Source organism: Schistocerca gregaria, chromosome 7, assembly GCF_023897955.1.
Source record: "Schistocerca gregaria isolate iqSchGreg1 chromosome 7, iqSchGreg1.2, whole genome shotgun sequence".
Taxonomy (NCBI): Eukaryota; Metazoa; Arthropoda; class Insecta; order Orthoptera; family Acrididae; genus Schistocerca; species Schistocerca gregaria.
The window spans coordinates 23,684,167-23,698,927 of NC_064926.1; the positions used below are offsets into that span (position 1 = coordinate 23,684,167).

General features: G+C 37.2%; 1 protein-coding gene across 2 annotated transcripts; it reads left to right on the forward strand.

Moving 5' to 3' along the window:
* Positions 1–5,100: 5,100 nt before the first annotated feature.
* LOC126281389 (deoxycytidylate deaminase) lies at positions 5,101–14,339 on the forward strand. 2 transcript variants are annotated; one of them, XM_049980316.1, is made up of 5 exons: positions 5,101–5,415; positions 5,492–5,594; positions 6,166–6,401; positions 13,078–13,291; positions 13,916–14,339. In XM_049980316.1, the coding sequence occupies exons 2-5, from the start codon at positions 5,569–5,571 to the stop codon at positions 14,067–14,069; spliced, it is 630 nt and encodes a 209-aa protein (XP_049836273.1). In that variant the 5' UTR covers positions 5,101–5,415; positions 5,492–5,568; the 3' UTR covers positions 14,070–14,339. The 2 variants fall into 2 exon arrangements, with proteins under 2 accessions (XP_049836273.1, XP_049836272.1); XM_049980315.1 differs by having other exon boundaries at positions 5,101–5,594.
* The last annotated feature ends 422 nt before the right edge of the window (positions 14,340–14,761 follow it).

Here is a 14,761-nt window from a genome sequence, read left to right on the forward strand (position 1 = left end):
ATGTCGGCACTAGTAAAGTGTATATCCACCATTCGCACCAATGCAGGCCACTTTAGAGGCTTGTAACTACACTCCTGAAGTTGAAATAAGAACACCGTGAATTCATTGTCCCAGGAAGGGGAAACTTTATTGACACATTCCTGGGGTCAGATACATCACATGATCACACTGACAGAACCACAGGCACATAGACACAGGCTACAGAGCATGCACAATGTCGGCACTAGTACAGTGTATATCCACCTTTCGCAGCAATGCAGGCTGCTATTCTCCCATGGAGACGATCGTAGAGATGCTGGATGTAGTCCTGTTGAACGGCTTGCCATGCCATTTCCACCTGGCGCCTCAGTTGGACCAGCGTTCGTGCTGGACATCCAGACCACGTGAGACGACGCTTCATCCAGTCCCAAACATGCTCAATGGGGGACAGATCCGGAGATCTTGCTGACCAGGGTAGTTGACTTACACCTTCTAGAGCACGTTGGGTGGCACGGGATACATGCGGACGTGCATTGTCCTGTTGGAACAGCAAGTTGCCTTGCCGGTCTAGGAATGGTAGAACGATGGGTTCGATGACGGTTTGGATGTACCATGCACTATTCAGTGTCCCCTCGACGATCACCAGAGGTGTACGGCCAGAGTAGGAGTCGCTCCCCACACCATGATGCCGGGTGTTGGCCCTGTGTGCCTCGGTCATATGCAGTCCTGATTGTGGCGCTCACCTGCACGGCGCCAAACACGCATACGACCATCATTGGCACCAAGGTAGAAGCGACTCTCATCGCTGAAGACGACACGTCTCCATTCGTCCCTCCATTCACGCCTGTCGCGACACCACTGGAGGCGGGCTGCACGATGTTGGGGCGTGAGCGGAAGACGGCCTAACGGTGTGCGGGACCGTAGCCCAGCTTCATGGAGACGGTTGCGAATGGTCCTCGCCGATACCCCAGGAGCAACAGTGTCCCTAATTTGCTGGGAAGTGGCGGTGCGGTCCCCTACGGCACTGCGTAGGATCCTACGGTCTTGGCGTGCATCTGTGCATCGCTGCGGTCCGGTCCCAGGTCGACGGGCACGTGCACCTTCCGCCGACCACTGGCGACAACATCGATGTACTGTGGAGACCTCATGCCCCACGTGTTGAGCAATTCGGCAGTACGTCCACCCGGCCTCCCGCATGCCCACTATACGCCCTCGCTCAAAGTCCGTCAACTGCACATACGGTTCACGTCCACGCTGTTGCGGCATGCTACCAGTGTTAAAGACTGCGATGGAGCTCCGTATGCCACGGCAAACTGGCTGACACTGACGGCGGCGGTGCACAAATGCTGCGCAGCTAGCGCCATTCGACGGCCAACACCGCGGTTCCTGGTGTGTCTGCTGTGCCGTGCGTGTTATCATTGCTTGTACAGCCCTCTCGCAGTGTCCGGAGCAAGTATGGTGGGTCTGACACACCGGTGTCAATGTGTTCTTTTTTCCATTTCCAGGAGTGTAGCAGAGGCAAATAATTTAGCATTCTCATGTCATACAATTGAGGCTGCTGTCTCACTGTTTCGATAAATCTTTCGTCATTCACTATAAATTTTAACAAATGAAATAATGAAACGAAACAATTTATAACAAATAACGATCAAAAAACAACAGATGCCAACCACAAGAACCATGACAAAAAGAAATATGAAGATCTATGCATGGCTGTGAATCAGGAGGAAGTGAGCTTGGGGGTTAACTGATCAACAATGTATGGATGATGTCAGCTGCCAAAAGATTTCTTCCCAAGAAACCATGATGGTGCCATGATGTGACATAATGAAACAGAATGGCCATTGGGGATGCCACCATTTGAAATGCACTGCAGAATGTTTTGGTGGGATTGGAAGTGATGTGACATGATGGCCAATGTGAACTGACCTATAATCTGATCTCCTTTATCTAATAAAGGCCCTAAAATATTTGCGAGTTCTCTGTAAAATCTTCATTAAGTGTTTCAATACATCAATATTTATATGATGATATTTTAAGGCCAATTCATTCTGGCCATCACATCACATCACAGCAAGTCCCATTTAAACATTCTGCAGTGCATTTCAAATGTTAGCATCCACACTGGCTATCCCATCACATCACATCACAGCACCATGATGGTTCCCCAGGAAGAAAGATTTGATAGTTTATGTCATCCTTCCAATGGTGATAATGCAAACTCTGTCCAGATACATGGCCACATGTAAATCTCCATATTTCAATTCATTGTGGTTTTTGTGGTTATCAGGTATTTGTTGTTTCTTATAAATTGTTTTGTTATTTCTTTTGTTAAAATTATAATTAATTATGGAACATTACTTGAAGCAATAAGGCAACAGTCTGAAACATATAACATGAGTGTACTAAGTTACTTGCCTCTACCGTATTTATAAAGTGGATTATTATATGTACTGGTACTGTATTTAATGTTTTACAATGTAATGTATTGCAATATGGCTGCACCTTAAAGTGAAAAAAGTATAGTGGGTAGTATCAGGTTGATTAGTGAGTGGAATTTATTTGTCTGTTGACAGGCACTTGTGATGGCTTGTAAGGAAACCTTTAGACACTGCAACAGTGACAAAATGCATTATTGTGAACTATAAATAAACTAATGTATTAGAGTTGTATTTGATTACGTGTCTATGGCAGCCTTATTTATTGTTATAAAACTCTCTAAATTGTGTGTGCAACAGTTTTGCAAGCACCACTGATCAATATTTATGTAGTTACATTACCGAACTCCAGTACATATGAAGCACTTGAACTATTAAAAAGCTGCACGGGGTAGCCGCACGGCCTTCTGTGTCTTGTCACGGTTCGCGCGGCTCCCCCTGTCGGAGGTTCGAGTCCTCCCTCCAGTGTGTGTGTTGTCCTTAGCGAAAGTTAGTTTAAGTTACATTAATTAGTGTGTAAGCCTAGGTACCAATGACCTCGGCAGTTTGATCCCAAAGAACCTGACCACAAATTAAAAAAAAACTATTAAAAGCCAAATACAAGATGTAAGGAAAACCTATCAGTCTTGTAAGGAAAAATTTTGACGGAGATGACTATTGCACAAAAATTTGCCCTGGACTCGCAGATAAACTTAACCTTAAACAAACCAATTTTGCATGGGATGTGATGGCAGCTTGTAACATTGTGTTCCTTTCAGTAATTATGGGTGCAGTCTGATGTAACAAAAGAAAAAAAAAACGGCGCTTCGACTTTTTTCCTTGAGCTCCTTGTATAGTATTTCGAATTCCCCTTCTGTACCACATAACAACACTTTTCGGAATCACACTGTTTTTTTTTTTGCATTGTTTTGCACTTCAGTCTTCTTATTTAATATTCAAGCTATCCCTGCAAGCTGTGAAGTATTAGAGTCTTATAAATGCCATTTTTTGTACAAATGTAGGCTCTAGCATCCAAATATATAAGTTATTGTGCTGTGTATGTGTACTTCACAGGTAAAACCACTTGAAAACCATCTTGCGAATGTTTCAGTTCCCACAAAAAAATAGTTGAGGACGGCTATGCAGGTTAAGATCACGTGACTTGAATTGACTTTACGTGCTTTGACATGATGGACAGTGTGAATATACCTTAAAGGCCAATTCACACTGGGCATCATGGCACCACCACGTCAAGGTGTATTCACACTATCCGCCACGTTACAGCATGTCAAGTTAATTCAGTCATGTGATCTCAACTCGCACGGCTGTCCTCAACTGTTTTTTTCGCAGGAATTGCAATCTCCGCAAGATGATTTTCAACTGTTTTTACGTGTGAATTGCCCACAACACAACTTGGTAGCTCATTTATGTGGATGCTGAACTCCACATTCGTACAAAAATGACATTTAATTGTCTCAAATGATTTACAGCTTGCGAGCTTAGCTAGTATATTAGAGAAGGAAGACATAAATGCAAAACATCACAAAAAAAAGTGGCTCCGGAAAACGTCATAAAGTGGCACGGAAGGGGAATTTCACATGGTAGACACGGAGCTCGAGGAAGAGGAATGTTGATTTTATATTTTAGGAAGTCAAAGCATCAGTTTCTTATTTGTTACGTCAAACTGCACGCAGAATTACTAAAATGAATAAAGTGTTACATGCTGCCATTACATCTCGTGAAAAACTGTTTTGTTTACAGTTAGGTTTAGTAACTGGTTCAGTGCAAATTTTTGTTCAGTAGTCAAATCTCCCTCCTAACTTTCCCTTCAAGATTTATACTTCTTTATGTCTTATATATGAGTTTTAATAATTGAAATGCCTAATTTGTACTGGGTTTAGCTTGTGAAACCATGTTAATATTGACCACTGACTTTTGCAGAACACACACAATCCAGAGAGCTACTTAAAAATAAATAAGCCTACCACAAACACATATTTAAACAAACAACTTGAAGTGTCTGAATTTTTCAGTCCGTTTCCTTGTGAAACGTTACAAATGCCTGACAACAATCGAATAAATTCCACCTACTAATCACTCTGATTCTATCTGCAATACGTTTTTCATCTCAAGTTGGAGACATATTGCAATGCATTTCACTGTCAAATTTTAAATACCGTACGGTATGTATAAAAATCCACTACATAAATGTAGTAGAGGGCAGTAATTTGGTACGCCCATGTCGTACAATTCAGATGGCTGCCTCACAGATTCAATTACTCTTTCCTCATTTATATAAATTTTAACAAAAGAAATAACTAAACGAAACAATTTATAACAAATAACGAACAAAAAACAACTGGTATTAACCACAAAAACCACAATGAAAGGCAATAAGAAGATCTGCGCATAGCATTGTATTGGGGGGAACTGAGTTTCAGGATGATGTGGTCAACAATAGACGGATGACGTCAGCCGGCAAAACTTTCTTCCTGCGAAACTCGACGGTGCCGTAACGTGACGCGCCGTCAGTTGAGATGCATCGCACAATGTTTTGGCGGGACGGGACATGATATGACGTGACGGCCAGTGCAGTTGACCGTGAGTTGACGGTCCCGTGATGTCCAATGTGAATTGGCCTTTATAAACATAACTTAAAAAAAATAAATAAACCTTCAATGAATCGTTATATCGATAGTTTATTGTATGATGTTTGTATTTGTTGCAGCTGTCGGTAGACGGCAGATTTAAATCCTGCAAGTTCGATTAGTTGAAATGTCGATTCACTTGATTGAAATTTACCGCGAAATTGTTCTTAAATCACGTTACGTGCTTTTAAGTTTACCTAGTAAGCTAAAATTAATGAAAGTGATATGGAACGTTTGGAGAATCGGAAAATTTCTGTGAACTGACCCTCTTCGCCGTTCAGTTGCAACTGTAATTCTAGCGTCAAGTTTCGAGCTGCCATGTGTGTCAGCTGCACAATCGGATTCGATGTTTAAACAACTGCGGATTGAAAGTTAGTTTTCGCGATCACGAGAATAACAGTGTGCGATAGCAGGTGTTTATTTAATGATGCTTTCATAATGTTACAGTAGTACATCCCTAAAATTAGTAAAGCCACAAAGGGACCTTTTAAATAAACCCGTCTGTAAAAGGAACAACAAGGCACATGGCGGAAACATCTTGCAATAACAGGTAATTCGCATCAACCACCCAGCAGTCTTTCATTTCTAATTATGGTATATTTTGTCTTGTAAATAAGTAGACTGTTCCGAGGTCATTTCTGTTAACTTTACACACATGCCTATTCTTCAAGAGCCGAAAGTTTTCATTCTGTTCATACGTTTTTCAGCATGATTTGTGTCCAATATAAGCATTAACTGTGTTAGAACTATGTAACCACGAATGAACTGGTATCTTTTTCTGATACTGAAAATCGCTAACAACATTCTCTCCTTAACTCATTGACTCATGTTCCTCAATCTTCTTTTGTTGTATCCACCTATAGTTACACCACAAAGAAATTTAAATAGAATAAATTTTAAATTCTGTAATGTAGTGTTTGCTGCTATGAAAACACTAGGCAAATTAATACTATGTTTTGAACTAGTGTCTTACGTCCTGACGGTTGAATTTATGGAAACAAACCAAACACATATTGTTAACACTGAGTTGCCATTATTTCAATTATAGCCCTGTTAGTTATCATTTTCTTTCAAATAATATGCATATATTTACGCTACACAATCATTCTGCTTGCAAACAGGGATATAAATTCGAAGAGAGAGGATTATTTGGAGTGGAATGAATACTTTATGGCCACTGCTTTTCTTGCTGCAAAACGTAGTAAGGATCCTTGTTCCCAAGTTGGTGCATGTATAGTAAATAAGGAGAAGAAAATAGTGGGTATTGGATACAATGGAATGCCATCTGGTTGCAGTGATGATCAATACCCGTGGAATAAAACAAGTTCTAATAAATTGGAAACAAAATATTTTTATGGTCTGTATGCCTTTGACTCATTGTTCAGTCACTCTTTCTTATTTTTACATGTATGCCCATTAGATAGTAACTTTCATGAAAATCTGATATGAAAATGTTTACATTGGTGTGCAATTTATATGTTTCCTCTACCACTGATAATAGTTTAATATGTTGACTACTGTAAGGCCACCAGTAGTCACAGCAGAGCCTGATTCTCGGCCTGGCCAGTGGCAAAAGGTACTTCACTGTGTGTGTGTGTGCAGCAGTCAATTTCAAATTGTCATACCATAATTTACCCATGTTTGGAAACCAAAAAAGAAGTGCTTTTAGACACTCAGTTTTAGCATGTGTTCTTACTTAGTACTTTTGTGAATACAAAAAATGACCTACACTTATTTTCTTTGGAAAGACATCTCACTGTGTGTGTGTGTGTGTGTGTGTGTGTGTGTGTGTGTGTGTGTGTGTGTGTGTGTTATTTATTACTGAATTACTATATTGTACCACAGTTATGTTTGTTATGGTTAATAAGACTTAAACACCTGTGTTTATTACATAGTTAATTCCATTATTATATTCATGTCATGATGTAAAATGACTTATTCAGTTGACTACTATAAGAAAAACCTTTCTCATTGTGTACTTAAAATTGGTTGCTGAAACAACTTCTTGTGTCCCCATCACACCTCACACAGTGCATTGCCAATTTTTCCCCTTCTCTGCAAAATATGTGGGGCCTAATAGCACTGTCTGTATTCCAGGCTTTCACTCTAGCTCATAATCTGACTAGCAGCTTATGCTTTGCTGTTATCAAATATTCTGATAAATTTCTTTGTGCCAACCTTATTTATATCTAAAAGACTGCTAGGATTAAACATTGACAATTTCCAGTGCATGGGCAATATCGCAGTTAACTATACATGTGGTTTAAGTGAGTTGAATGGCATGTTCCGTCTTCTTGTGGAGATACTTGATGTTAATCAAAGGTGGCTTGCACACATGATGTGTTGGAACATTTATTTTAACAATGGAGACACTACTATACACTTTTCTAGGTATTAATTTCTTCGACTTCTTCAGTACTGTTATGAAGTTTATAACTTACATTTCATGTACTTTTGTTAATATATACATGTGTCACATGTTTCACTTTAATTCAGTTCAGGAAAGCACTGTACTTTTCGTGAAACTGTTAAAATGAAAGTCAAGAAAATACAAATCTTTGCAGTCTGTGTATAGCATTTTGTATGTAGAAGCATTTTCTACTAATTTCCATATAAGTGCATATGACTAAACAACAGATGGACACAAATATGGATATGACAGAAGTGTCAGATTCCACCCATCTGCTTTGACCCATGGCATCATCAACATGGGGAAACGAGTACTTCCAGCGTATACAAAATGACTGACAATGTTGTTACTACATACACACGCCAACAAACACGAACAAATATAAAAATGACACAGTAATGCCTCACTCCAAAAATAAAATGAAAGTAATAGGACAACCGCAGAAAATTGGCATTTTAGAGTGGGGATAAGCTAAATATACAACAATAAACAACTGCACCATCACAGAACAAATATTAAAAAATTAAATTGTAGCATTTCACTACACCAACACCACCACAGGAATCTGACATTTCCAGTGCACTATATAGCTCAACCGGAGCTACCGATACCAAAAATAAACACCTACAACTCCAAAAAGAGGAATCAGACCTTTCCCTTGGCCTGTATAGCTAAACGGCAGTTATCAATACCAAAAAACCAACACCTACAACTCTGAAAAGTGGAACCAAATCCCCCACAACTCAAAAACCCAAATACTCCATATTCACTACATAAAATAAAACACAACCGACCTACCTTAAATATACAACACACAAAACATCAAATTACTATACAATAAAATGAAAACAAAAATTACTTACCAATAATAGCCGGAAATACCATATAGGTACATGTGCACACACACGCCACAAACGTGACACCTGAGTCATTCCATGTCAAATCAACACACCTATTTTACCTCACCCTCTTAGATTTTGCTGAAAGTTGGTATACTTATAGTGGGCACTGAGACTAAGAAAAATACCAAATTTAAATTTTTTATCTCAAACCATTCCTGAAATATGGCTATATAAACTTTTCAAAAACCAGCTAAAAATGTGTGAATGGACTTTTTTAAATTGTGCTAGGAGCTAATTGAGCTAGAGAACTGGGAAAGGTGTGATTTTGCATGCTCTTTCAAGGGATATACAACAAAACGTAGCTTCTAATTAATAACCTTTTTCAAAATACAAATTAAAATTTTGATTTAATTTTTTACAAAAAGTACGTAATTGAAAATTTTATGAATATTTCCATAACTACTTCATACTATTGTAAATCACATGGCAAAATATAAATGTGGGATGGTGATGGGTTCATTGTTAAAAAAAAATGCCAGACTTTTGTTTTTCACCAACGGCCCTAGTTTGACCAAATTGACCTTTAACAAACAGGAATTTCTTTATAATGTACTGAAAGTAAAGTAAAAAAAAGTATTAGAAATATCAAAACATCACCTTATTAAACCAAAACTAATCAGCATATTTTATAATTAAGTTGATTGCTTATTTTAATTTCATACAACTTCACTAACAGTATATTAAATGATATAATAAAAACAAGAAATTGAGCATTTAACTACAAACTGAAATAAAGTATGAATAAGTACAAGTATTTACGTAATAGTTCTGGTCCATGATGTTTGAAACGGAACTATTAAAAAAATTAAATACGTAAAGCTTGTTTTTGAGTAACAGATATCTGTACATAGCTAAATTTAACACAATAGGTACTAACAATAATTTTGAAACAACTTTCTATAAAATATACATTAACACTAACCTGAGACAAAAATTAAGTTTTGAGTTGAAAGCAGTTTCCTAATAAATTGTCTTGTAACTTCACATATTACATTTTAATAAAGCTGACTGGGCGTGGTTTACATCACTTTCATTAAGAATGTATGTTCTCCCTGTTGGAGTAAATGGATTCACTTTTGTGAGAACTTCCACAACTGAAACCCACAGGACATCTGCATGTGCAGGTTAAGAGAGTGACTTAGCTGGTCCACATGGATGAAGAAAAGTTATTTTCACTTCATCAAGTTCTTCATTTTTTTTTTTTTTTCTAAAATGTACGCAAGCCACCATTTATTGCCATATACAGTGGTGACACAGCCTTATACATCTTGTAACTTCAATTTGTCTGGTGATGTTACTTCCCTCTCCCAACTCTGCATATCACCTGAGAAGTATTTGACTATTAATTTTGATGTAGTGTTGGGAATGAAAGCATGAAATTGCTGTGTTCCTTTAATTGTCAATGCCTCTTTAAGTTGGCTTTTTAAGAATATTTCTGAAGCAGCGTAGTCTTCTTGAGTGGAATATGCAAAATCAACATTGGTGGTATTATCTACTGCCCACTCAAATAGATCTCGTGCGTTTTGGATCTGATTTTGGTATGGCCTTTGCAAACTTGCACGAGCTGCCAGTCTCTTTACTGAACCCCGTATTCCATCACAAGGCCCTTTCCCATGTGCTGTGGCTGAAAAGTGCCACTCAGCTTTTATGTTGAAGTCTTCTTCATGAAGGCAAAGGTTCAGGAAGTTTTTCTTATTTTTATAGTGAGCGGCAGAACCATGAGAATAATAGTATATCTTTTTTAGAATCTTTTGAAATTTATTTGTTAGATATGAAATTAGCTTCTTTTGAAAGGTGCAAACCACAGTTGAATTGTGCTCCAGGCAGTCAGAAACAATGACAAAGCCTATATGCTCAATTTTGTCTTCCTGTTTGTAATATATAACAAAAGGATGAATGGTAATTTGTTGTCTTGTCCAGTGGAAACTCTGAGCTTCATCCTATAGAACTATACTCAAATTTTCTGAAAAATTACATATGACAACAAATTCAGATTCCATAAGGTTTTCTCTTGTGGAGCCAAGGAATGTTCGTTGTTGCTTGGCAATGAAGTCATGCCGAATCAAAGTCGACATCTCATTACAAAATAAATCTATGAATTCTTCTGAAGTTTTCTGAACAATTTCCAGATTACATCGGTCAACTTACATCCACTGTCGGAACTGTACTTGTTCAATTAACTTTTCATGAAAAGAGTATTTTAAAATTTTATGTATGACAGTTTCTCCTGGGCAGTATTCACAGTTTCCCATATTGCAGCCAACTGATAATGGGTTGCAAAGCATTTTTGCAATGCACTGCTTATAACTGTTTAAGATGCTGTTTGTTACTGTATTTAGTTTGGCATTTACTATCATTAATTTTACGTTTTGGTGAGTTGTGCACACGCTGACAGTGTGTGTGCGCCACTCCAACCAGCTAATACACAATGTTTTGGTCTCACCTCAGCAAATTTAGAGAAACCTATTTTTATGTTAGGAAACTTGTCTTTGAAATGCTTGTAAGCTTCTTTAAGGTTACACAAAATAAGTCTTTTTGATATTTTTCTTTTATTTCCACTTGTTTCTGTAATTGTCACACAATTTTTAATACCTGGCATTGTCATGCTAACTTCATCATTTTCATAAAATGAATGTAGGGTTTTGACAGTTTCTGTTGGTAAACACTTCCCTGGTTTTGGGTTTAGACCTTCCATGAATCCTTTCTCTTTCAAAATTTTTTTGGAGTGCCGGACAAGGAAATTACGATCATTAAATTCCCTCATTTTCCTGACACTCCATTTTTCAGGTAAACTTGTAAGAATCATTAGTTTTTTTGCTCTACTTATAGAACTTTAAAAGTTTCTTTTAAGATTTTCAAGAACGAATTCATCAGTATGAGTAACTGACGAAGTTTCAGGAGCAACAAAAAGTTTACGTGTCATTGATGAGATTTTCTTCATTTTTGATTTGGCATAATGCCTAGATATTAGTTTTCTCTTGTCAACTGAGGACTCACCTAATTCTTGAAGTGTTGTGGTAAATGTTTTAACAGCTACTGAAGTTAGAGTGAAGTCAGGGTCTTGGTCTCGGACGATTATCTCTGATCCAGAAGATTCTTCTTAGACACTTTCATCACTGATGGGCTCTGGTGTATTTTTCAATTTGGTTACATCTTTGCTACATTTATCACAAATCTTGGCACCACTTGGTATTTGAGGAAATAAGTTGGGCATCCATGTTGTGACATGTCTCAGTTCTTTTCTGTCTCTAATAAAATGATTTGACTTCTTCAATGGATTACAACACTGCACTCTTACAGCACTGCACTTTTTACTTGTTCCATAGTTACACAAAACCACTTATAAACTGTCCTTCAATGTACAGATTTACTTGAAAAGGAACTATTAAATATAATAGATACAGACTGGTCAACACAGAGGTAACAATTGATTTGCACTAAAACCACAGTGCACAATAATGTTGTAGGCACACAAAGCCTTAGAAGGTAAAAATGCAGACTACATCATCTCAACAATGGCTCCAGAATTATTGTACAGACATCAAGCCCTATGTATACAGTTCTCTACTGACGTACTACCTTAAAGGTCAGTTTGGTCAATCTAGGGCCGTTAGTGAAAAACAAGAGTCCAGAATAATTTTTTTTAACAAAGAACCCATCATCATCCCACATTTATATTTTGCCATGTGATTTACAACAGTATGAAGTAGTTATGGAAATGTTTTGAAAATTTTCAATTATGTACTTTTTGTAAAAAAAATTAAATCAAAATATTAATTACCATTTTGAAAAAGGTTATTAATTAGAAGTCATGTCTTTTTGTCTATCACTGGAAAGAGCTTGAAAAATGCTGCAAAATGACACCTTTCCCAGTTCTCTAGCTCAATTAGGGCAGTTCCTAGGGCAATTTTTTTAAAAAAAGTCAGTTCACCCATTTTTGGCCAGTTTTTGAAAAGTTTACATGACCATATTTCAGGAATGGTTTGAGGTAAAAATTGAAATTTGGTATTTTTCCAACTTTCAGCAAAATCTAAGAGGGTGAGGTAAAATTTTTGTTTAAAGTGTGTTGATTTGGCATGGAATGACTCGCCTAACGTATTCAGCAATAAGACCAACCATCTGCAGAAAGTGTATGAGACACGTCATATGATCACGCGTCTCAGAATGTAATGATACAGTTGTGAACTTCACTGCCATATCCATACCTAACGGGGAAAATAAAAAAGAAAGAAAAAGAAATATTAGACTACAACAAGCACCAAATTAATCAGGCCTAACAAAAATGCCAAGTACATAAACAAAAAATAACTGTAATCACTAGCTGAAAACACTTCCACAACCCACATTACTGCACAATCTACCTAAACTCCAACTTATCACAATGACAACCAAAACTCAAATCATCCCAATATCACAAGTTAAACTCAGCATGTCCGCCACCAGTGGGCACCATCGACTACAACAAGACATCTACAAATACAGCCAACTGAAAAAAGCCACACCATTACATCATGGGTCAAAGCAGATGGGTGGAATTGAATGCTTCCATTGATCCCAAATATGCAAGAGGCATGTTCCCGTACAGTTCATTTAGTAGCCATATAAATGGATCTCTGTCTTTGCAAATAACAGAATAGAAAAAAAAATTGGTGACATTTATTTATAAGACCTGGTTTAAATTGTTGTAACCTCATATTGTACTTACTTGTTTTGTGATGCAGTTTGTCATGCCGAAATGAATGCAATATTGAACAAAAATTCAGCAGATGTGAAAGACTGTTCTATGTACGTTGCTCTGTTCCCATGCAATGAATGTGCAAAGATAATAATTCAGTCTGGCATTCGAGAAGTCATTTATATGTCTGACAAGAATTCCCATAAGCTGGAAACCATTGCTTCCAAACGAATGTTTGACTCTTCTGGTGTCAAGTACTGGTAAGTGGAATGAACTGTTATCTTTTTCTGAAACAGAATTACTAACAACATTCTCTGCTTAAATCATTGACTCAATTTCCATCTCCTATAGTTATACCCGACTACAGTTATTCCACAAAGGAATTTAAATAGAATTAATTTTAAATTCTGTAATGTAGTGTTTGCTCTTATGAAATCTCTTGGCAGATTAAAACTGTGTATTGAACTGGAGATTTAGGTCGTGATGCTTGAATTTAATGTAGATAGAGAACTTTATGGTAAGAAAATTTCTACAGTAGCTAATACCAAGGATGACTGTAGATGTTCTGCATTGGACCACAATTTAAATCTTGTTAGCAGTTTCAATATATGAGAAAAGACAGCAATGAGACATGTTGAGCTACAAATACTCAATGCATAAACCCATAATCTGTGAATCTGAAAAGTATTTGTATTGAACAGTCATAAAGTCATTTAGAATGGTTGAGAGTATGTATAGTTGCTGATATTTGATTGCAATAATTTTAGTGTTTATTACACCATTCTATGTATTAATATTTTTATAATGTATACAGATCCTTAGATGTCTGTAAATTGTATAAATCCATAGTGTGTTGGTGAATAAAATAAGTATTTTGCTTCCAGGCAGTATGTTCCAAAGCGCAAACATATTGTTATAGATTTCACAGAAATCAACTGGAATGAAATGACACAGTGTCCGCCATCTCCACACAAAGATGCTGAATTGCATGAAGAGATAAAACTTGACCAAATGATCTTGACACAGAATCATCGATGATATGATTCCAGATGTAATGTGTGTGTGTGTGTGTGTGTGTGTGTGTGTGTGTGTGTGTGTGTGTGTGTGTGTGTGTGTGTGTGTGTGTGCAAATGATCTTGACACAGAATCATCGATGATATGATTCCAGATGTAATGTGTGTGTGTGTGTGTGTGTGTGTGTGTGTGTGTGTGTGTGTGTGTGTTTTTTTTACTGTGCTGAGGGCTCACCAGTAACAAAATCTGTGATTTACATGTATAAGTCATGAATAAATATTTTTATTTTACAAATGGTGAATAAATAGTTTTATTTTATACATAACACTGTGGAAAGGGATTTTTTTTTAAGTATAATAATTTCAGATGTATACTGTATGTCCCAAAGTTAAAAAAAAGAAGTTAGTCTTTACATCTGTATGTTGGTACCAGAAATTTCACTCTTACATGCTTCATCTTTGCGGGAAGTGTTTGATTTTATACAGTTTTGCAGACATGATGTATACATAACCCATGACTATGACAAAAGTAGATATGACACTAAAGACAGCAACCTGCTTTGTCATATACTGTCTCATTTCAGTCTGAAGAAGTTGTCTAAAAAGATAATGAATACACCATTGGAAAGAACTGTTTATTGTGAACTGCACTTCTGCATTGCCTTGACTGCTGAGTGCTGAATCTATGTGGCACAACTAGAAAGCTAGAGCATTGTC

Coding starts and splice junctions, on each gene's coding strand:
- LOC126281389 (XM_049980315.1), top strand. CDS start 5,569: ATGGCGGAAACATCTTGCAATAACAG. Junction 6,402..13,077: donor GGAAACAAAATATTTTTATG/GTCTGTATGCCT, acceptor TTTGTGATGCAG/TTTGTCATGCCGAAATGAAT. Junction 13,292..13,915: donor TCTTCTGGTGTCAAGTACTG/GTAAGTGGAATG, acceptor TTTTGCTTCCAG/GCAGTATGTTCCAAAGCGCA.